General features: G+C 45.9%; 2 protein-coding genes across 2 annotated transcripts; both read right to left on the bottom strand.

Annotated features, from left to right (window-relative positions):
• Positions 1-2,535: 2,535 nt before the first annotated feature.
• Positions 2,536-16,801, bottom strand: LOC115392946 (poly [ADP-ribose] polymerase tankyrase-2-like). Its single transcript, XM_030097646.1, has 30 exons — positions 16,762-16,801; positions 15,499-15,857; positions 14,940-15,055; positions 14,641-14,749; positions 14,418-14,513; positions 14,289-14,325; positions 13,508-13,583; positions 13,107-13,201; positions 12,948-13,014; positions 12,773-12,850; positions 12,531-12,639; positions 12,339-12,460; positions 12,063-12,154; positions 11,881-11,959; positions 11,639-11,810; positions 11,464-11,546; positions 11,243-11,388; positions 10,960-11,125; positions 10,659-10,878; positions 10,472-10,581; positions 10,200-10,388; positions 9,609-9,966; positions 9,419-9,495; positions 4,507-4,627; positions 3,853-3,950; positions 3,479-3,553; positions 3,268-3,373; positions 3,008-3,194; positions 2,778-2,934; positions 2,536-2,650 (listed from the first exon to the last, which is right to left on the bottom strand). Exons 2-30 carry the CDS (start codon positions 15,833-15,835, stop codon positions 2,588-2,590), a joined length of 3,741 nt encoding a protein of 1,246 aa, XP_029953506.1. The 5' UTR covers positions 15,836-15,857; positions 16,762-16,801; the 3' UTR covers positions 2,536-2,587.
• Positions 16,802-18,473: 1,672 nt separating this feature from the next.
• Positions 18,474-20,801, bottom strand: LOC115392944 (hydroxycarboxylic acid receptor 2-like). The gene is made up of 3 exons (XM_030097641.1): positions 20,751-20,801; positions 19,244-19,643; positions 18,474-19,163 (listed from the first exon to the last, which is right to left on the bottom strand). The coding sequence occupies exons 2-3, from the start codon at positions 19,634-19,636 to the stop codon at positions 18,483-18,485; spliced, it is 1,074 nt and encodes a 357-aa protein (XP_029953501.1). The 5' UTR covers positions 19,637-19,643; positions 20,751-20,801; the 3' UTR covers positions 18,474-18,482.
• Positions 20,802-21,905: the final 1,104 nt, after the last annotated feature.

The following is a 21,905-nucleotide window of genomic DNA, read 5'->3' as shown; positions in this document are numbered from 1 at the left end:
AGTTAAATTCTCTCCACTAACGTAAATTGCTTCAAATTCTAAGCATTTATGATCTTGATTTGGAATATTTGTGAACGATATATATATTAAAGCATTCGTGGAATAAAAGCTTAAACAGGAAGGTAGATTTTAAGACACACCCCAGCCTTTGTGTTTCACTGATGCAATCTTCTGTGAGGAAGTGGAAGACGTGGAGAGAAATGAGGGCTCCGGCCTTGAAAGGTAATGAATCAGCCGCTGATACTGAAACGCGTCTCGCCTTATCGTCTGAGGAGAAACACCAACTCACTGTATTTGAAATAAGACTCAAGGACTGGACGACTCTTTCCCAGGCAGGTTTCAATCCTGACATCTGTTTTTCTTTGAGCTCCTCTTCTTGTGTGCACACAGATGGATAAAGAGACGCCAACTCAAAGATTTGAGTTTTGGGGAAAGTCGATAAAAGTTGATGAATATTAAACATCTGAGTTACAACTTGATAAGATCTTCGATGTTCACACTAATTTATGGCCCAGCCCTTGAGAACGGCCCACTAAACCTCCTTTAGAGGATTTAATCATGAATGAGGAGGATTTTAAAGACATGCTGACCTGTGTGGCGTTCACATTTACTACTGAACAGCGCATGTGGCTCAGGACTCCGTACCTTGGTGGAAGCTCATATTAGAAATCCAAACGACCAAAATCCTCAGAACACTGACAGACGCTGAGCTCCAAACACAGACGAACCAACAGGACAATCACACTCTCAGGAAAAGGTAAAACAAACGGCAACAGCAATCGGACACAAGGAGCAGAAAGTCAACGAGCCTCAAAATAAAATATGTACCATCACACCCGAGTACACAACTAGAACAGCCTGTCTGCTAAAAGATAGGCCAAACTGAAATCCAGCAACACTTTCACCAACTGCTGAAGACGAGGATCAAAATGAATGCGTTGCAGAAATATCAGTGATTCTTCTGCAAGAAGCAACTGATCGATCAGTGCAGAACATGTTGATGTTTCTGTAGCAATAATCACACACACTGTGTCTGGCTGATGCGCTGAAAGGCTCAACTGAAACATGAATTTATGGAAACAGTGAATTTGTCTGCTCTGTCAAAACAAAGACCTGCAATTACAACTTTAGACGTGCTAAAATAAAGAAAGTACCAAAATACCAAAAGCACAGATTAAGTTTCAATAACATACAGGAAATGTGACGAGGCTGCGAAAGAAGCGGCACAGTAGTCAACACTCTCCCTTTTGCCTGACAGTAGTATTAATGAAATACCACCCAGACTCTTAATCACCAGACAAGTGGTAAAGATTGATGAGCAGACAGAGTCTTTATTTTCTGATATTTTATAGCTCAAAGCAATCCGTGGATTCAATTGAAGAGCTAATTGTAGCCTGAGTTTTTAAATTTAGAGGGGTTCAAGAATAGTTCCCTGTGGAACACCTCATCACAAATCAGATGTAGCTATCTGCACAACACTTCCTCCATGATGAGGAAGAAGACGGTCGAGGATCACTTCATCTAAAGGAAACGAGGTATTGGACAGTCGTCTCACACAGAAACAGTCGAAATGCGAAACCGAAGCAAAGTTCATACAATTTTATTTCACTTCAGCACAGAAAAAAACTGAGTCAACTTCAGCCTGAGGAGAGTGACCCCAGCAGGCAGAGTCAGTGAGCCCCTCAGAGATGGACTGAGAGCGTCTGACGCCAGTGAGGACTGGAGCAGGTTCGATCTCAGCGCTCAGGGGCGTCTCGTTGAAAAGGTTTCAGTTGGACCCAACAAAGAGCATTTTCAGTACGAAGAATGTCCATACAAATACATGCGGTACCAAAAGTAAAGACACGGGACGCCTCGTTAGGACGTCCACGGCCAACACCGACAAGAGAGGAGATGAACTTCCATTCAGGGCTTCCTCCATCAACGGCCTCTTTTCAGAGCTGCTAACAAGAGTGGAGGTAAGAAATGACTCGATTTACTGTAACCCGGCAGGATGTGAGTACGTGTACTTTGTGAGAATCACTTTAAATTTCTCTGATCTTCCTATTTCTCTCTCACAAGTCTGAACTTCCCAGTTTAGCATGTTGACACTCTTGGTGTGATCCTTGAGTGTAAACGGAGTTCAGAAGAAACATAGTCAGATTATCATCACCTATGACTGTAATCAGATTACATAAAGATATTAAATGAAATAGCAGCAGAGCGAAGAGATCCAGCATTTCTGCACCGTTTCATTTTAAGAGTCCATTTATACTGAAAAAGAAACTTTATAAAAACGGTTCTGAAGGTGGAACCTTTCAAAAATGCCGTATCGCCATGGAAACGGAGGAAAACATGTTGGAAACCGTCATTTGAGAAAGTCCTGAATTCCTTCTTTGTGTTTTTTTTTTTTTGTTTTAGACGAAACAAACCGACAGTCACATCACATTACGAGCAAAGAATCGATAAAGTGCATCAAACAAATGATAGAAAAAAAACAAAGAGGCGTCTGATAGAAACTTACATGGTTTATACACTGTATAAATAAAGGTTTTCTTTGTGCATGCACTGAGCGGAGCGTCTCGGCCTTCATCCTCCTCCCTCCTCTTCATCCCTCTGCAGACGCCTCTGGCTTCATGATCTGGTAGGTGATCAGGTACTCCGGGTAGGCCTGCAGAGAGGCGTTCACTGACACTCAGCACAGAGAGGATTTCAGGGCTTCAGGCTACAGTGTGTGTGTGTGTGTGTGTGTGTGTGTGTGTGTGTGTGTGTGTGTGTGCGCGTGTGTGTCTCCCGACCTGCTCTCCCCTGTAGATGACGTACTCGGCCAGAGCCAGCCCGTTGACGCTGGGCCTGCCGGTGACGGAGTGGTGCCCCGGCGGGGAGTGAGCCATCTTCATGGCGCTGAACTGCAGGAAGGATTTACCCAGAGTCACCCGGCAGAACAGCAGGTGCCTGCAGGGACACGCAGCACCAGGTCACACACACACCTGGACCCATCTGGTCCCGTGCGGCGCTGTGGGCGTACCTGTGGCAGGTGTAGCAGGAGCGGTCCTTGTGCAGCGGACAGCCGGTTCCTCCTCCGATCCCGTAGACGTACTGGTTGCTCTTGGACGAGTTCTCCGCGAAGTAAATCCCGGCGCCGAACATCCCGCCGATGTAGGCGTGGCGCTCGTCGAAGCCTTTGTGGATGATGGCGTTGACGAACGGCGAGCCTGGGGGAACGGATGAACACGGTCAGGCGCCTCCTCGTCAGGGGAGCCGACCCCGACGTGTGAGCATTCGCACCGTGGAACAGCATGCGCTCGTTGGAGTGGTTGTGGTTCTCCTCGGTCACCTCCTTCCTGCGGTGGCTGTAACGCTCCCACAGCTTCTTGTTGCACACCTTCTGGATCTGAGAAGACAAAGTTCACGGTTTCCCTGAGATCTGAATTTTCAATAGATCCAAATCAAACAATCGTTACAAACGAAGGCTGAGATTTGCTCGTCAGTTTGTTACCTTGACCAGGTTGTATCTGCTGAAGACGCCTCCAGCATGGCCGCCGTCCCGGTGCTCTCTTATTGTGCTCTGCATCTGGTTCATTAAAACAACAACAAATGAGATGAAAACATTAGAAAAAAGGAATAGAATTATCTCAAATTTCAAAAAAGAGTCTAACAGAACTCTAAAACACACCTCAAACGAGCAAAAACGTCCAGTAAATCTGATGGATCGTTGACAGTTCAGGTTGTATTCACATGGACATTAGTTTTACTTGCACAAATGTCACCAGAGTCTCCAGTGAGGGAGCTGTTTAACACTGATCCAGACCAAGTGGGCTCAGGCCCAAAACTCAACCGGGTCCACCTAAAGAAGCTGAGACCAGTGTGTACCTCCTCCTCCACCGACTGGAACTCCTTGTCTTCAGCCGCCAGGTCGATCAGGATGGTCCCGCTGTTCGCCGTGTTCAGAGTCAGGTACGAATTCAGACCTGACAGGCGCACGCACGCGCGCACGCACGCACGCACGCACGCACGCACGCACGCACGCACGCACGCACGCACGCACACACACACACACACACACACACACACACACACACACACAATTCTGAAATACTCCTATGTCATACTTTTTCCCCACATTAAACTAAATTTTGTCTCATTTTTGAGATTTCTACTTCATGCTAGGCATTTCTTCCAAAAGTTAATCAACCTTACACCCCAATTTTATTTGGAGAATTTTTCTGGAAAACATGTTAATTTTGTTTCTGCTCGTTGTTTTATTTTAAAGTTAATAGTGAAAACAAAACCAAGAAGCCTCAATGTTCAAACTGAGCTGTTCACAGCTGTAGATGATAAAAAAAAACCTTCCCTTTAAACCTTTTCCTTTGTGATATAATCGTTTAGTCACAATGTATCAGGGCGGATGGGCACAGCTCCTAGTATTATATCGATTTAAGTCTTTATAAATAATCTAACAATTCATCTTTTACACTCACTGGGAAAAGTGTGTGTGTGTGTGTGTGAGTGTGTGTGCGCTCTCACTCTGTGGCCCGCTGATGAGCCTCTCCACTCCTTTGATGATCTTGTGTCGGTGTCCGAAGGCATTGATGCCGATTTCTTTGAGCTCGCAGTGACCCATCTCCACCAACACGTCCAGAGTGATCTAAAAACACACACACACACACACACACACACACACACACACACACACACACACACACACACACACACACACACACACACACACACACACACACACACACACACACACACACACACACACACACACACACAGCTTTTTGTTGCGTTCCTCCATTCTTCAGTCTTGCTCCTCGACATGAGCAGCATCTCTTCCGCTTCCGGTTTCGCAACCCTGTGTCACTGGAGGGAACACTGCTGAGCTGCTGATGGACTTTTTTGCTGTTTGGATTAATTTTCTTGCTGTTGGATTAATCCTACTTACAACGATCTGTCACGAGAATATTGCGACCTGCCCCTGGCCTGGATGCACAGACAATGCCACCAAAAAAGGGCCCGGCACCGGAGGAGTTTGAGGAAATTAAAAACTCCCTCGACTTCCTTAGCGGTAGCGTGAGTGCGATCAGAGCGCAACAGGAACAGCTCCTGGAGCTGTTGGAGGAAGTCAAACAACTACGCCTCCAAAACGCCGAGAAGGAGAGGAGGATTGTGGATCTGGAGCGGCGCGTGGATGAGCTGGAGCAGTATTCCCGTGTTAATGATGTGGTCGTCACTGGCATTAAGATCCGGCCACGCTCGTATGCTCGGGCTGTGGCCGAGCAGAGCGGGGAGCCGAGTGACCTGGAGGCGAGCTCGGTGGAGCAACAGGTGGCTGCCTATCTCCAAAATAAGGGGATAGAGCTGGACCTGGAGCACATCGAGGCTTGTCATCCCTTGCCCACCAAGACCGGGAGACCGCCCTCCGTAATAATGAGATTCACAAATCGAAAGAAAAAAACAGCTCTTCTCAAACAAGGACGCAAATTGAAAGGAACAGACGTTTTCATCAATGAACACTTGACACGACGGAACTCGGACATCGCACGGAAAGCTCGACAACTAAAGAAACAAGGCAAGATTCAGCATACATGGATTAACAACTGCAAAATCTTCATCAAACTGAACGGGACGCCAGAGGATGCCAAAGTTTTGGTGGTCAAAAACATCGAGGACCTGGACAAATATTCAGGTAACTGAACTCAGTTATTCAACATACTCAACACTACTTCTATAATGCGGCCTATAATGGACATGGACATGGACATGGTGCACACTATCAACGTGGACGAACAAATGGAACTGGAAACCGACGAATATCATGAAAACGCTATATATGATGCAGAAAGAGACCCGGACAATAATTTCCTTGTTTCTCTTACCAATAACTGCAACTATTTTACACATGAACAATTTGAGAACAACGTAAAACCAGATACCAAACTATCAATCATACATTTCAACTCTAGAAGTTTGTATGCAAACTTTGAGCCGATCAAACAGTACCTAGAAACTTTTTCTGAACCATTTAAAATTATTGCTGTAACTGAAACCTGGATTAACTGCGAAAAAGGTGCACCCTTTAGTCTTGATGGATACGAATTAACACATATGGATAGAGTAAATAAAGCTGGAGGGGGGGTTGCTATGTTCATTCATAAATCTATTAAATTTAAAGTTGTACCAAGCATGACGCTCGCCATAGATGGTTTAATGGAATGTCTAACAGTGGAAATACTTAATGATAAAAGGAGAAATATAATCATCAGTTGCATGTACAGGATGCCTGGATCATGTATAGTTACATTTAATGATTATATTGAAACATTGTTTTCCACTGTCAGCCCTAAACCATTGTTCGTCTGCGGGGATTTTAACATTGATTTGTTGAATCCCTCAAAGCTTAAAACTATTGATGACTTCACTAATACTATGTACACTTTCAGCCTCTATCCAACTATAACAAAACCGAGTAGAATAACTGCACACAGTGCGACAATTATTGACAATATCTTTACTAACATTATAGATAACAAAATCACCAGTGGCCTGCTTGTTTGTGATATCACTGACCATCTACCTGTGTTCACTGTATATGACTACTATTTAAAAAAAACAGAAATCCATGAGACAACTTTCTCCAAAAGACTGATAACTCAAGAATCTATACACTCCTTAAATTCTAGTCTTGCATATCAAGATTGGACCACAGTCCTCAGTGAACCAAATGTGGACATTGCATATAATACATTTCTGGATTTATTTACCTCCCTGTATGATAAACACTGTCCGCTGATAAACTATTCCATGAAAAAAAAAAAATTGAAAAGTCCTTGGCTCACAAAAGGTATAATCAAGGCATGTAAGAAAAAGAATAAACTTTATAGAAATTTTATTAAACTGAAAACTAATGAAGCTGAGCAACAGTATAAACAGTACAAAAATAAACTAACCGACATCATAAGAAGTAGCAAACAATTGTATTATAGAAATAAACTGTATGAAAACAAAAATAATATGAAAGGGACCTGGGATACACTCAATAGTTTAATTAAACAAGGATCATTTAAGTCATCTTATCCGGAATATTTTATCAACGGAAATGGTGAAAATTATAACATGAGGGATGTTGTAAATAAATTCAATCGGTTCTTTGTAAATGTTGGCCCTGAATTGTCAGCACAAATTCCTGACCAAGAAAGTGATGACGATGGTGCATATGTTAAACATAATTCCATGTCTTTTTTTCTGTCTGCTACAAATGAGCAAGAAGTTATGAAAACTGTTCAAAAGTGTAAAAGTAAGTCATCTGTTGATTGTCACAATATTAGTATGATGATAATAAAACAGGTTATTTTGAATATTGTCAAACCCTTGACCTACATCTTTAACTTGTCATTTCAAACTGGTTGTTTTCCAGAAAAAATGAAAATCGCAAAAGTAATCCCTCTATATAAACAGGGAAATAAACACCACTTTACAAACTATAGACCAATCTCACTGTTGCCACAGTTTTCAAAAATCCTGGAAAAACTTTTCAATTCTCGCTTAGAATCATTTCTTGAAAAACATCAAATAATAAATGAAGGGCAGTATGGTTTCAGATCTAAAAGGACAACATCAATGGCAATAATTGAAGCACTTGAAGAAATCACATCTGCACTCGACCAGAAACTGCATGCAATTGGCATTTTTATCGATTTAAAAAAAGCATTTGACACTATTAATCATAGTCTATTACTTAATAAATTATATAAATATGGAATCAGAGGTGTGGCGGGGGACTGGATTAAAAGTTACCTGACTGGAAGAGCACAGTATGTCCACATGGGACAGTTTGACTCGGATGTGTTTGGAATTGCTTGTGGTGTGCCCCAGGGGTCTGTCTTGGGACCCAAACTGTTCAATATTTACATAAATGATATCTTTAATGTATCTCAGACTCTGAAACTCATCCTTTTTGCCGATGATACAAATATATTCTATTGTAATGACAATTATAATGAATTAATAACTGTAGTAAATAAAGAACTCAAAGCGATAAAGAAATGGATGGATATAAATAAGTTATCTTTAAATATTGAAAAAACCAAGGCAATGATGTTTGGGAATCAACAAAGGAATTCAGAGATGCAACCTTCGGTTGATAATGTACCTATTGAAATTGTTTATGAAACTAAATTTTTGGGTGTTGTAATTGACAACAAGTTGTCATGGAAACCACACATCAAACACATTAAAACTAAAATTTCCAAAAGTCTCTCAATTATAAACAAAGCAAAACCTTACCTGGATGTGAATGCACTTCGCACACTTTACTATTCTTTAATCTTTCCTTACCTGACATACTGTGTCGAAGTGTGGGGAAACACCTACCAGAGCACAATTAATCCTCTTGTTCTGTTACAAAAACGAGCTGTGCGGATCATTCACAAGGTGGGTTTTTTAGAACACACACATAATTTGTTTACGCAGTCAAAGTTGTTTAAATTCAATGATCTCGTAAAATATAACACATCAATCATTCTCTTTAAAGCTTTCAATAAATTATTACCATCCAATCTTCAACGCTTCTTTATAATTCGAGAGCAAACACATGATTTGAGAGGTTATGCTAATTTCACATTACCCAGAATTCGAACTACTCGTAAAAGTTTTTGTGTGTCTGTGTGTGGAGTGAAACTCTGGAACAGTTTGGACTTACAGCACAAGCAATGCCAAAGTATTAATCGATTTAAACTGTATTATAAACACCAGATCTGGTCTAAATATAGGTACAGCATCTTGTAATTCACCTGGTCATTTACAGTTACTGATCATTGTGTTATTCTTCACCATAATGTACGTTCTCCTACTGTCGCTTACATGTCGTCCATTATCCATGTTGGTTTATCGTCTATATTAGTGTTCCATTACCTTCAATTGTATTCTGTCCTTCACCTTGCTCAATTCTGGTATTTGTCCATTCCAGTATCTGTCCATTCTGCTATTAGTCCGTTATCATTCCTGCTATTTGTCCATTCTGCCATTCTGTCCGTCATAATAGCTGGTTTTTGTTAATTACCATTGTCGGTATTGTGTAATTGTTATTGTCTACTGTTTACTGTATTTTGTATTAACCATGTGCTCACAGTGTTTCCATTGTTGAGCTTGGGGGTAGGATTAAATAAGTTTTCTTCCTCCTACTTCCCTTTTTCAGGCATTCTGTGTTTATGTTATTATATTGGAATTTTTGTTTTGTTTTGCAGTGTTAATCGCCTGAAATGAATGAAAATAAAAAAAAATAAAAAAAAAAAAAGTTTTATGGAAATCTGGAAGCCTCATTCATCTTTCAGTGTGTGTGTGTGTGTGTGTGTGTGTGTGTGTGTGTGTGTGTGTGTGTGTGTGTGTGTGTGTGTGTGTGTGTGTGTGTGTACGGAGACAGCAGTGAGCGGCTCACCTGTTCCATATCAAAGATCTCCAGAAGATGCTCCAGGCCGAGGTTCTTCAGGAACTGGCTGATACTGAGCTCGGCGCCTGGAAACACACAACATCAAATCTTCATCACTTCTCCAAGCCGGCGCTCTCAGACCAGGTTTTCAAACTTTACAAAGTTCTCTCTGCTCCCTCCAGCTGTTCATCGTCCTCACCTTCATCTTTTCTCTCCATGTCCAGCGTTCCATCGGCATCTGACGGCGGCACCGACACCTCAGAAAACACCGAGGAGGGCAGGGGCGATGAGGAGTTCGCGGCAGCGTTAGCGGCGGGCGGTGCTGTAGACGCAGCATCGAGAACAGAGGAGGAGGCGGAGGAAGAGGGGAGGAGGAGGAGGGGAGGGGCAGGGCACGAGGGCGAGGAAGAAGATGAAGAGGAGAGGAGTGGAGGGACGATGGCGACGGGCGGAGCACCAGAGGACGCCGCCGCTACGCTGATGACCTGAGGTTTATAACAGCCAGGCAGAGCAGAGGGCGGCATCGCCGCCGTCAGCAGAGCGCGGACATCATCGGCCTGCAGGGGGAGCAAGAGCGCACTGCTTACAGGGCTTCAATACATCCAGTTCAGAATTCATCTAATTGAATGTGTACTGTCAATATCAATATGTTCATCATCTCTTCAAATCTATGTTCTCTCTAAGTCTTAAATCAGCAGAATGTCTCTTTAAATGTTCGTACTGTGTCTTTAGATCTGCATACTGTCCTTTAAGTCTGTATATTGCTGCTTGAAATCTGCATGGGACAGACCGTCACCAGGTCCAGCGGAGACTGTCCTTCCTGATTGCGGAGGGCGGGGTCGGCGCCGTGAGCCAACAGGAGGGCGCAGAGCTGCGTGCGCCCCTTCTGTGCGGCCTCGTGCAGCGGCGTGAACGCCCACTTGTCCGTGGCGTTGACGCAGGCGTCGTACTTAATCAGCAGAGCGGCCACGTCCACGTGCTGTGGGACCGAAGGTGTGTGTGGTCAGTGCACGGAGTCAAGCTGAACCAGCTGAGTGTGTGTGGCTGCAGTCCCTCTCTCACCCCGTAGGAGGCAGCATTGTGCAGAGGAATCAGACCTCCTTTATCCTGAGAGTTAACCTCAGCTCCGTGCTGCAGCAGATACTCTGCAACCTCCAGGTTATTGTATCCCGCTGCAACACACACGCAAATTTAAATGATCATGTGTGTTTCTGTTTGTGTGTGTGTGTGTGTGTGTGTGTGTGTGTACCAGCCAGGTGCAGTGGAGTGGAGTGTCTCCCCTGTGTGTCTCTACAGTTGACGTTGTCTCCTGAACACAGTTTCTTCACTCGGCTCAGGCAGCCCTTCTTGGCGGCGTCCAGCAGGGCGGCGTCGCCGCGCAGCAGGTCCTGGATGTCAGTGTCTGCGTCCTTCACCAGGTCCAGCGGTGTGTTGCCGTCACGGTTCTTCCGGCTCGGGTCGGCGCCGTGCTGAAGACAGAAAAAAAAAAACACTCACAGTCGGGATTCGAACCCGGAGCCCCCTCCCTGTGTCGCTGTGCGCTTGTGTACCTGCAGCAGCAGTTTACAGATGTCGTATTTGCCCTTGGCGGCAGCTTCATGCAGCGGCGTGAACTTCCAGAGGTCCGCCACGTTGACCACGGCGCCGTGAAGCACCAGCAGCTCGGCCACTTCGTAGTGACCGTAGGAGCAGGCGTTATGGAGGGGAACCAACCCACTGATCCACAGGGACGGACAGACGCGCCCGGTTAGAGTCGGCTTCATTCACCGGTGCGGTGGAGCAGTGGAGACTGTTGTAGTTGCTATATAGAGTTTCTCTGTTGGTGCTCCTCACCCTTTGTCTTTGGCGTGCACGTCGGCTCCCCGCTGCAGCAGGAACTGCACCACGGCCAGGCGGTTGTACCCTGCGGCGAAATGCAGCGGCGTGGACTGGCGGCCCTCCACGTCGCGGCAGTTGACGTTCTGCACGGTGCAGAGTTTCTACAGAGGAGTGATGTCATCATTCAGGGACATCAGGAGGATGTAAACTCGCCAGACCCAGAGAGCAGCGGCTACCTTCACCGTCTCCACGTCTCCTGATTTGGAGGCTTCCAGAAGCTGGCGGTCGACTTCAGAGTTCCCGATGAGAACGCCTTCAGCTGAGGGACAAAACAAAACAAAAACACATGATCGGCAAAAACAAGGTATGATCCGGTGAAGCAGATGAGATGAAGGTGAAGAATTGTGTCACCTTGCAGGACCTCCTGCACGCTCGCGTTGCCCAGCTGCGACGGGGAGAAGCCCTGCAGAGACGTGAGCAGCGGGTCGCAGCCGGCCGCCAGCAGCAGCCTGCAGGTCTGCAGGTGTCCGCGCTGAGCCGCCCGATGCAGCGCCGTCTGGCCCAGCTGGTCCACGGCGTTCACCTGCAGGGGGAGCCGGGTGAGGTGCCGGGCCACTCGCTCAGAAGTCTGGAACCGTTTAGCCACGTCTCACCTTGGCGTCGTGCTTCACCAAAACCTCCAGGGCGTCGTTGTGGGCGTTCTCCGCGGCCAGGTGGAGCGGGGTCAGCAGGCTGAGGGCGGCAGGGACCGGACGTAGTGAGAACACGCTGTTTGAGGCTCACTCCAGGTGTTCGCCTGCTTTCTGCAGCACCGAAACAACAATCCGCCACTCACTCTTTGGTCTTGTCGTTGACGCCGGCACCTCTTCTCAGCAGGAGTTCACACACTTGCTTCCTTTTTGGGTACGGAGACGCAGCCGCACAATGCTGAGAACACACACACACACACACACACACACACACACACACACACACACACACACAGAGTTACCATCTTCTAAAGAAACACGACTCAAAAGAGGAGTTGTGACGATATCTTTGGTCTCGCGGTGTGACGGACGCCACAGCGCCACACAGTGGCGTCAATCTGGTCGACACGGTGACGTCTCACCAGCGCCGTCTCCAGGCTGAGGGGGTGCTTGAAGCCGAGGGTCTCCGGGCTCAGGTGCTTCTTGACTTGAAGCGGGTCGCCCTCCCTGCACGCCTGCAGCAGGCTGTGACCTCTGAACTCGTCTGGAACCAGAAACACAAAACACCACAGTGCAGGCAGGAACACCGGAGGCGGTGGAGAAGTGGGACGCACAGGCCAGGCGCTCCTTCAGCTGCACGGTGGGAGCCAGGTCGATGGAGCTTTTGTTGTGACAGTTGAGGAAGGCGGGGTCGGCGCCGTAGCTGAGCAGCAGAGAGCACACCTGGTGGGAGGGGGCGGAGTCAGAGGGCGCCGGGTTTGAGTCTTCTGCTCAGATTTACCTTTAAACTGCTGGTTTTCTAACACTGAGCATGTTTCTGATTTATCGAACTGGTTTGAATCACGTGAACTTTCACCTCCATGCGGTTCTTGGAGGCGGCTTCATGCAGGGGAGTGAACTGCCACAGGTCCATGGCGTTAACACAGGCGCCGTGCTGCACACACACACACACACACAGAGGATCAGTGTGCGTGGGGTGTTTGATGTGTGTGTGGATGAACAGGAAGCAGGACGGGTGAGTTTGTTCGAACCTTCACCAGCAGCTCGGTGACTTCGTAGTGTCCGTATGAGCAGGCGTTATGAAGAGGAACCAGGTCCCTGAAACACAGAACAGCAGAGAACTGCTTCAGCCGACGACCGGACAGCGGGGACGGTGAGGGGAAGCGAGAAACAGACGCCGACGTCCGTACCCTTTGTCCTTGGCGTGCACGTCGGCCCCGTGCTGCAGCAGCAGCTGCACCGTCTTCACGCGGTTGTAGCCGGCCGCCAGGTGCAACGGCGTCGACTGAAACAACAACGTGACGCAGACAGAGATGAAGTCAAGGACAGGAAATGGACAGATTCAGGGTTCACTGGACTGCAGCCAGCGACCGTCTCCTCGACCACAGACCATCGCTGTCAGGACACATTTACACAACAACGTTTCGAGTGACAACAGTGTAAAGTTACACCCAAAACGCAGCGAGAGTTGAAAATGTTGTCATGTAAACGAAGCCTTATTCCCCAGGTTGCACCTCGTTCTGTCCCCATCTTCCCTGACAAACCATCTTCAGTTTCCAGAAGGTGGTGCGTTTAGAAAACACATTTGTACCTTTCGCCCGTCGCTGGCGTGACAGTTGACGTTGAGCGGCGTCAGCAGAGACATCAGCTTCTCCTCGTTCCCGCTCCTGTGGAGACGGAAGACAGAACGGCTGAACCGGTCATTCCCATATAGACACGCTTCGATAAGCCCATTTCACTCAGTGATGTATTCTCCTATTAACATCTGCCCATTCTGATTGCGTCTTTCAAAATAAAAGCCCTAAATAACAGCATCTGGGCAAAATTAGACTAACAAGACTAATACTAAATTAAATCTGATTCCATGACAGATTGTCTCAGGATGCCACTCACAAAGTACCAGCCCGGTCTAATGGGGCATTTCAAAATAAGAGTCCTCAGAAATACCACATCTGTGTTTCAAATCGTCAAATGTGTGTGTGTGTGTTTTCTTTTGCAGTCGTCTTCTGACAACTTGAGTTTTTGTTTTCAGAAAATCAAAGTGGTGTTAATAGTTTTCTCTTTCCCTTCTTGTCCCTGATAAAGCAAAATGCACTGAATTTTAATTTTGATTTTTGAATTTTAAAATGAAACTCAAATAATATCTCTTTTATTAAATATTCTTTTTTTTTTTTAACTTAAAATTCAATGATCAAAACATACACTGACCCTGTCAGATGGGACAGTGCGAAAATCAGTCATACTGAAAAGATGAATTCTGGAAATGGAAATGTCAGATTGGTCCAACAAGCCCTGCTGAAACCAGAACGTTGGATTATTGTCTCCCTCTAGTGAACCCCAGTGTCTGAGGATCAGCGAAACATCGACGGTACCTGGCACTCTCCAGGAGTTCGTCTTTCCTGTATTCTCCTGTGAAACAGAGCACAAAGTCCCGGATGAGACATGGATCTGTGTGTGTGTGTGTGTGTGTGTGTGTGTGTGTGTGTGTGTGAGAGACACACCAGTGAGGACGGCTTTAGCAGACGAATCAGAAAGATCGAGAGCGGAGCGACCGTCCGAGTTCCTGATGGTCAGATCAGCACCGTGCTGCAACAACGCTGCAAACACACACACAAAGAAACACATATGGTTTACACACACACACACACACTCACACACACACACACACATACACACAAGTGCAAGTGGGAGTGTGTGTAGTGGGAGTGTGTGTAGTCTTCGTACTGATGCACACGTCGATCTTGCCCTTGATGGCGGCCTCGTGCAGGGGCGTGTAGTTCCAGTTGTCTCTGGCGTTGGCATCGGCGCCATGTCGCAGCAGGAGACTCACCACCTGCAGGTAAACACACACACACACACACACACGCACTAGATGAGATCTTTATTGTCACCGTCTGCGTGGTTCCCATGGTGGAAGTTTTTGAAAACTGTGACTGTGTGGAGAAGAAGGGAAACAAACAGCTCTTCTGCCGTGCTGCTGCTGCTCATGCACACTTTAACGGGTCAGCGGCGGCAGGAGGCACCTCGGCGTGGCCGAAGGAGCAGGCGTTGTGGAGGGCGACGAGGCCGCCGTCGTCCTGGGCGTGCACGTTGGCGCCGCTCTGCAGGAGGAAGTCCACCACGTCTTTACGGCCAAACCCTGGAGCACAGACACCACGAGAGAGATCAACACTGAAACCATGATACAGATAAATAATCATGTGAAAGAATAATAGTTTAGAATTAAATCCAACTAAAATGAACAAACTAAAAACTATTGTTTTATTTAATAAATACATTAAAGAAATTTAATTGAATACAGATAGCATTTGAGAACATAAGCTCAAACGACAAGTAACAAGTAAAAGTGATGAGTTGATTTCAATCTGCATTCACCAGTTTTTATTTGAAATAACTCAGTTTTTTTCTGCAGCAACTAGTGACTGTCTCCACAGGAACTAGTTATTCTGTTTCTACTGTAACTAGTTCTTTTTTCCTGCAGTAACTAGTCACTCTATGTCAGCAGTAACTACTAGCTTTGTCTGCAGTATCACTCTGTATGAGCAGTAACCAGTCATTTTAATCTGCAGTAACTAGTCTAACCTGCAGCAAAGTGCAGCGGCGTAGACTTCCTTCCCGCCGTGTCGCGGCTGTTCACGTTCTCTGCCGTCACCAGCTTCCGGACTCGCTCCAGGTCTCCGCTCCGGCAGGCCTCGAACAGCTCCCTGTGGGCGTCGCCGGCCCCGCCTCCTGCTCCTCCTCCTCCTACGTCCACCGTCATGGGCCCCGGGGACACGGCTCCTCCCGCCAGACCCGACGTGCCCGAGCACCTGCGGCCCGACGACATGGACGACGGCGAGCGGCCCCTCGCCGGCTTGGGGACGCCGGCTCTGGACGGTCTGGAGTGCGGGCAGCACAGACCTGCAGCGGCCGAGGCCATGCAGCAGGGGGCGCTCCAGGATCTGCAGCAGTACGAAAACACAAAACCAACCTGAAGTGCTTCACAGTGAAGGCTGACCTGTAATACCACCTGCTGCCACCAGGGGGTGTGGTGCGTCACATTAGCTGTTTGACTGAAATATGGAGCTTTTTCTGATTAAAAACAAAATATTTCATGTGAAATCAGCAGAAAGCTCCACTAGACCTTCAGAGATTTTGCTATTTTAATAAACAATAACTGGTTAGCAGTTAATTACATTCACATTTCTCACAAAATTATTTGTAGGTAAAAGGACTAAAGAAAAAAAATCACTTCTTTTTTTTTTACATGTGGTTTTGCTGCTTTATTATTACTGTGTAGGCATCACAGATTTTAAAATTCACCTTCACGAAATCACGGCCATGGAAATAAACCACAACTCATCATTCTTATCACTCTGCAGGATTTGACTTGATTTCTAAAGCGGATTTTGCAGTCCAGGGATCACAGATGAACCGATTTTGAAGTGAAACCAGAGGGAAAATGGCACGAGTGAAGAGAGACGTGATAGAGACACACAACCTTTAGAGGACTGTAGTGGTAATATGTAAAAATAAAAGCAGTTGAAGGCCTCACACATGCACAGGAGAGGGAGCACATTGCAGTTAAAAGCAGAGTAAGACAGCAGGTTGTGATCGCTTCTGGAATATTTTGCATATGAAAATAATAATAATAATAATAATAAATGCACATTGTGAGTCACGTGAGGGTGAAAGGGTAGAAATTTGTGGGGTTATTATAGAGGTGGGGTTTACTATAGGGTGGGGTTGGAGGGGGGTATTGCAGGGAGGCATTTGATAGGGGAAAAAGAAAAGCACATTTAAGAAAAAATAAAAAAACATTAGGTAAAATGTAATTGCATCCACAGCCTCCTTCCGCAGACTCACCGAGCAGCTCTGTGGATCCCTGACCGGAGGAGGAGAGCCGCCCCCCGGCTGACAGGCGGCCTGGCTCCGCTGCTCCCGGACCGCCGCGTCTCCTCCGCCGGAGAGGAGAGCTCCGAGCCCCGCCGAGAGAGGGGAGAGGGTCCCGAGCAGGAGCCGCCGGAGCCGGAGCCGGAAACCGAGCAGGACCAGAGACAGCGGCACAAACAGCCCCAAAAACAAGCGCACACAGCGGCTTCATTCACTGCCAGTGGCCGCCCGGGCGGGTGGAGCTATGACTACTACTACTACTACTACTACTACTACGATAATAATAATAACAATAATAACAATAATAATAATAATAATAATAATAATAATAATAATAATAATAATAATAATAATAAAACAGTGATGTGCCAGTATTTATGTATTTAAATTGACTTAAACAACAGTCGTAGTGGAGAGTAAGCTGAAAATGATAAATAAAAACATGAACAAAAAATAAGTAAAACATAATATCAGTCAGAATGTTCCCATAAAAAAGTTCAAATTCTTCATATTCAGCCTGACACTCAAACAAACGTATTTGAAACGTGTTGAAATCCACATTAAAATTGAGTTACAACTCCCTTTAATTTAATTTCCCTGAGAATAAAACAGTGAATTCTCGTGTAGCGGAGCTGAAATCAACAGCTGAAGTTAAGAAGTTGCAGCCAAAACAACATGAAGTAAAGCGTCCTCCGTTTACCCCGCCCGCTCGTGCTCTGCAGGGTGATAAATGAAGCGCATCCACAACCTGCTCGCTCTGCAGACGGAGCGCCGCTTTCTGCGCCTGCGAGTGAATGCGTGCCGCGCGCACGTGCGCGTGCGTCCTTGGGCCAATCAGATCGTCTCCATTAATTGACAATACTCAAAACTACGACAGGCTGTTGAAGAAAATCTAAAAATGATTTAAAAGATTTAAAAGGCCAGAGACTCCAGCAGTGAACACAGAGCCTCAGGTCCGCTGGACTCAGGTGAGCAAAAACAAAACCTGAGATTAATTCCACCAAAAACTTTATCTAAAAAGCATGTTGTCTAAAAGAAATTTTAAAAAAGGACCTCTGCATATCCGTGCAGTCTGTGAATAGCCTCTTTGAATTTAGCAGAGTCACTTCAACTGGATTATTTCACTGTTTTATTGTCTTATTTTTGATGATTACAGTACTGTAAAGCACTTTGGTTATTTTTGGTGGACTCTGTATTCTTTAAGGACTTCTTTATCAATGCCCTCTGATTATCTGAGTATCTGAGCAGTGCTGACACAGAACAGAGTAAACCAGCACTTGTAGTTCCTCAGAAAGCCACACGATGGTGCACTTGACCTACAAACCTGCTGAACATTCTGCCCCTTCTCACTGCAGGATCACCAAAATTATTTTGATTTTTGTCAAGCCGTCAAGAATTCTTTTACATATCAAAATAAATCCATGAAAGTTGCAATGCTATTTTTTTTTATTAATGGAAGTTATTAACGGTAGAAATTTGCTGAAGATCAATTGTACTGAAACCAAGGTATCCACAGAAACATGAGATTTTAAAATAAAGGTTATTAAAAAAAAAACAGAAAGAGGGTGGTTTAAAGGAGTGAAGCATTTTAAATTACATATCAGTAAGCTTTGGTTTTATTAACGTTTTACAAAATGATAAAGTGTTAAAAAGTCTTTAATGCTGCTGAAGGAGTGTGACGGTGGAGCAGTGGATCACCGTGCCTCGCTGCCCCGCTCCGCCCTCATGGACTTCAGCTCCTGCTCGCTCGTGGACTGAGTTCCTGACGTCTCCGACGTGGCGGCGTCCTGATGGCAGCGCAGGCGGCGGGGCAGCGAGGAGACCAGAGCCTTCCTGAACGTGGAGCTGGAGAAGACGTAGACCAGCGGGTCCAGCGCCGAGTTCAGGAAGTTCAGCCCGAACGACACGATGGTGAGCTGGGTGAGCGTGTAGAAGGCGGCGCAGTCCCACGGGCGGAAGGAGCGCACCGCCCACAGCCCGACGGTGGTGGCGGTGGTGGGCAGGAAGCACACCAGGAACACCGCGATGATGACCACACACACCCGGATGGCCTTGCGCACCTTGTCCGGCTTCCCCATCTGCCGCCGGCGCAGGAACCCGGCGATTCGCAGGGAGCAGAACAGCAGCAGGGCGAACGGGAACACGAACTCCAGCACGGTGAGGAGGCGGTGCGTGGCGACCAGCGCCAGCAGGGCGCGGGAGCTCTCTTTGTAGGAGGTGAAGAAGAAGCACTGCGTGCCGTTGCCGCTGCCTTTGATGTGGCTGTAGGCCAACATGGGCGCCCGAGGAGCCACCACCAGCAGCCACACCGCCGCCGACACCCACCCGGCCTGCCGCTTGGTCATGCGGTTTAAACGGTGGTGGGGATGGACCACCTGGAGGAGAGAAGATCCAGGACAGTGTCAGATTTTGACTCGAAAAGGCTGAAAATCCCCACAGAACCCGAAGGCCTCACCTTGAAGTAGCGGTAGATGGCCACCACGGTCATGAGCGCGATGCTGGCGGAGCGGTTGGTGAACATGAGGAAGAGGTTGAGGCGGCACATGGCGTCCCCGAACACCCAGTGGCCGGCGAGCAGCGCGTGGATCCTCAGCGGCAGGCTGAGCAGGGCCAGGAAGTCGGCCGCCACCAGCTGGAAGAGCAGCAGGCTGTTGGGGCTCCAGCTGGGGAGCTTCCAGCAGAAGATCCACAGGGCCAGGACGTTACCCAGCAGCCCCAGCACCACGTCCACCGTCAGCACCGGGGGCAGGATCACGCCCTCCAGCTGGATCCCCACCGGGGGGCAGCCTCCGCCGGGGGCCGGCGTGCTGAGGTTAAAGGTCACGCTGTGGTTTGACTCCAAGAGCATTTTGGTCCTTTGAAAGATGAGACAAAAAAAAAATGTTAAAAAAAAAAAAAAGGGGGAAAGATCAGGGCAGGTGGGACTGAATGACATCATCTAATTTGCATAGCTGCTTAATTGCCTATCCAGGTCAAATTAATAGATGACATCATCTAAAACCAATACATTGTTGCAAACTGCTCAGACAAGCAAGTTCTAAATGACATCATCATACAGGAAGAAGGAACCGTACTGGTGCAAAATGCGCCACAGAGCTCCAGCCATAGAGCCCTGATCATTGAAAGACAACTTTTAAAAGGAAGTCCAGAGACTTATATTGACATACATCTATTGTGCTTTATTATTCTTTTACAAATGTTGAAATGCTATCTACAGTTAGAAATCAAATTTATGTCTCATATTATCACACAGCAACATTTGAATATGTCAGATTAATGTGACATTTCCTGTTTGTCATTTATTCTGACACGTGTCCATTTATTTCATTCATCATATATTTAGTTTTTTAATTCAGTTTTTTAATAAAAGTAACAGTAGTTACTTTGCCTAGTAATTAGTTTGACTTTGAAAATATTCTAAGTCAGTTACTAACTCAGTTACCTTTTTGAAGAAGTAACTAGAGACGGTAATTACTTTGAAAAAGTAACTTGCCCAACATTGCAGACAACATAAAAATCACTGCAGGAGATTACAGCCATGTTAAAACAGCAAGTCTTTTGTAGTTCTTACTTTGAAGTCAGGAATTATTTTTAAAAATACAAAATAAATAGCCTTTTTTCTCATTTTGACTTTAAAAAATTAGGATGCAAATGTACATACAGTAAAAAGATAGTACAAAATATTACATTACATTATGACTATACTACACAGATATGTTTGAAATATAGAAAAACAATTCATATTATGATGCATTAAAAAGTTTCTGTGATTGATAAAGGACATAAAGGTTTATAAAATTAAATAAAGACAAATTTAACACAAAAATACAATTTAAAAACATTTGAGAAGAACAATTATTGTGCAATATTATTCTAAAAATATAAAGTAAACATTTGTTGTCATGTTCATTTGAATGTTGGAAGGAGTTTAAAAGAATTAAAGATGATGCTGCGATTCAAACCTGAGTGAAGATGAGCCCGTTTCCTCAGTGAGATGATGAGCTGCCACTGCAGGAAGAAATCTGTGGAATTTCTGCTTCCTCACTTTTAACCCTTCCGACTCTTACGTCACCTTCAGAGTGAGAACCACGTGACAAAACACATTTCACAAGATGTGTCTCAAAGCCGAGGCGGGGAAGATGAAAAACATGAGCCAAAGTGTCCGTTAGTGTATCCAGCTCCGATGATCTCAGTTCTCAGATGTTTCTTAGTCTCAGAGGATGTTTATTTTATCGTCGGGATGCATGCACGTTTAAACTAACTGTCAACACCAGGCGGGGTGAGAGGAGGAGAAAGGGCTCAGTGACATTTCACTTCTTCATTCAGGACTTCTCTGTTTGGGCCTCTGGGCTGTGAGATCCCACAGAACAGGAAGTTTATGTTCTGTGATGTGAGTTGTGAAAACCACAAGTGATGATAATATTCATAAAAATTACCATGACTTTCTAGTGTTGCACAACCCAACCTCGACCTTTGTATGTGCCCAAACTCAGAGCCAACCCAAAGGGAGGGGTTGATCCAACGTAGCACAGTTCAAACTTTTCACTTAAAATGACCCAATTTTTCATCGATCATGTCAAGAAATGAGGAAACTCTGTGACTTTCCACCCAGGAACAAAATGTGTGTTACGTTTTGTTGAGTCTATGGACCTTTGTTTCTGTTAAAACACATCTGTCTAACACTAATTCAAGTTTGCTAAGCATAATAACTTGAGCTCTCAGGAAAAAAAAAACTCCTTCTTCCTGACGTTGCGGCTGTCATCTTCACTGCCGCCACTGGAGGGCGACCTGGCTTTTCTCCTTGTGTTCATGTTCTACTGTCCTGTTTCACTGGGGCTGAGGCTGATCGTATCAGAATCTACACATTTAACTCGAGTTTGAGTCAAAGTCTGTCACACTGTGAGTATTTGTGCCATCAGACTTCGTTTTGTGGTTTCCGTGGGTCAAGCGCGGCCGTGTTTTCCATGACGTTCATGCTCGACGTGTCACCGTGCAAAATGGACAGTGAGCAACACACAAACATTACAACACCTCGTTCCTGTAAACAGAGTGGCACAGGAAGTTTTGAAACCCCGGCATAGTTTATGTTACATAATGTGTTGCTTTTTATTGCAGGG

Source organism: Salarias fasciatus, chromosome 8 (genome assembly GCF_902148845.1).
Source record: "Salarias fasciatus chromosome 8, fSalaFa1.1, whole genome shotgun sequence".
NCBI classification, from domain to species: domain Eukaryota; kingdom Metazoa; phylum Chordata; class Actinopteri; order Blenniiformes; family Blenniidae; genus Salarias; species Salarias fasciatus.
Note: the sequence above shows the minus strand (reverse complement) of the source record. Positions and strands in the feature narration are given on the sequence as shown.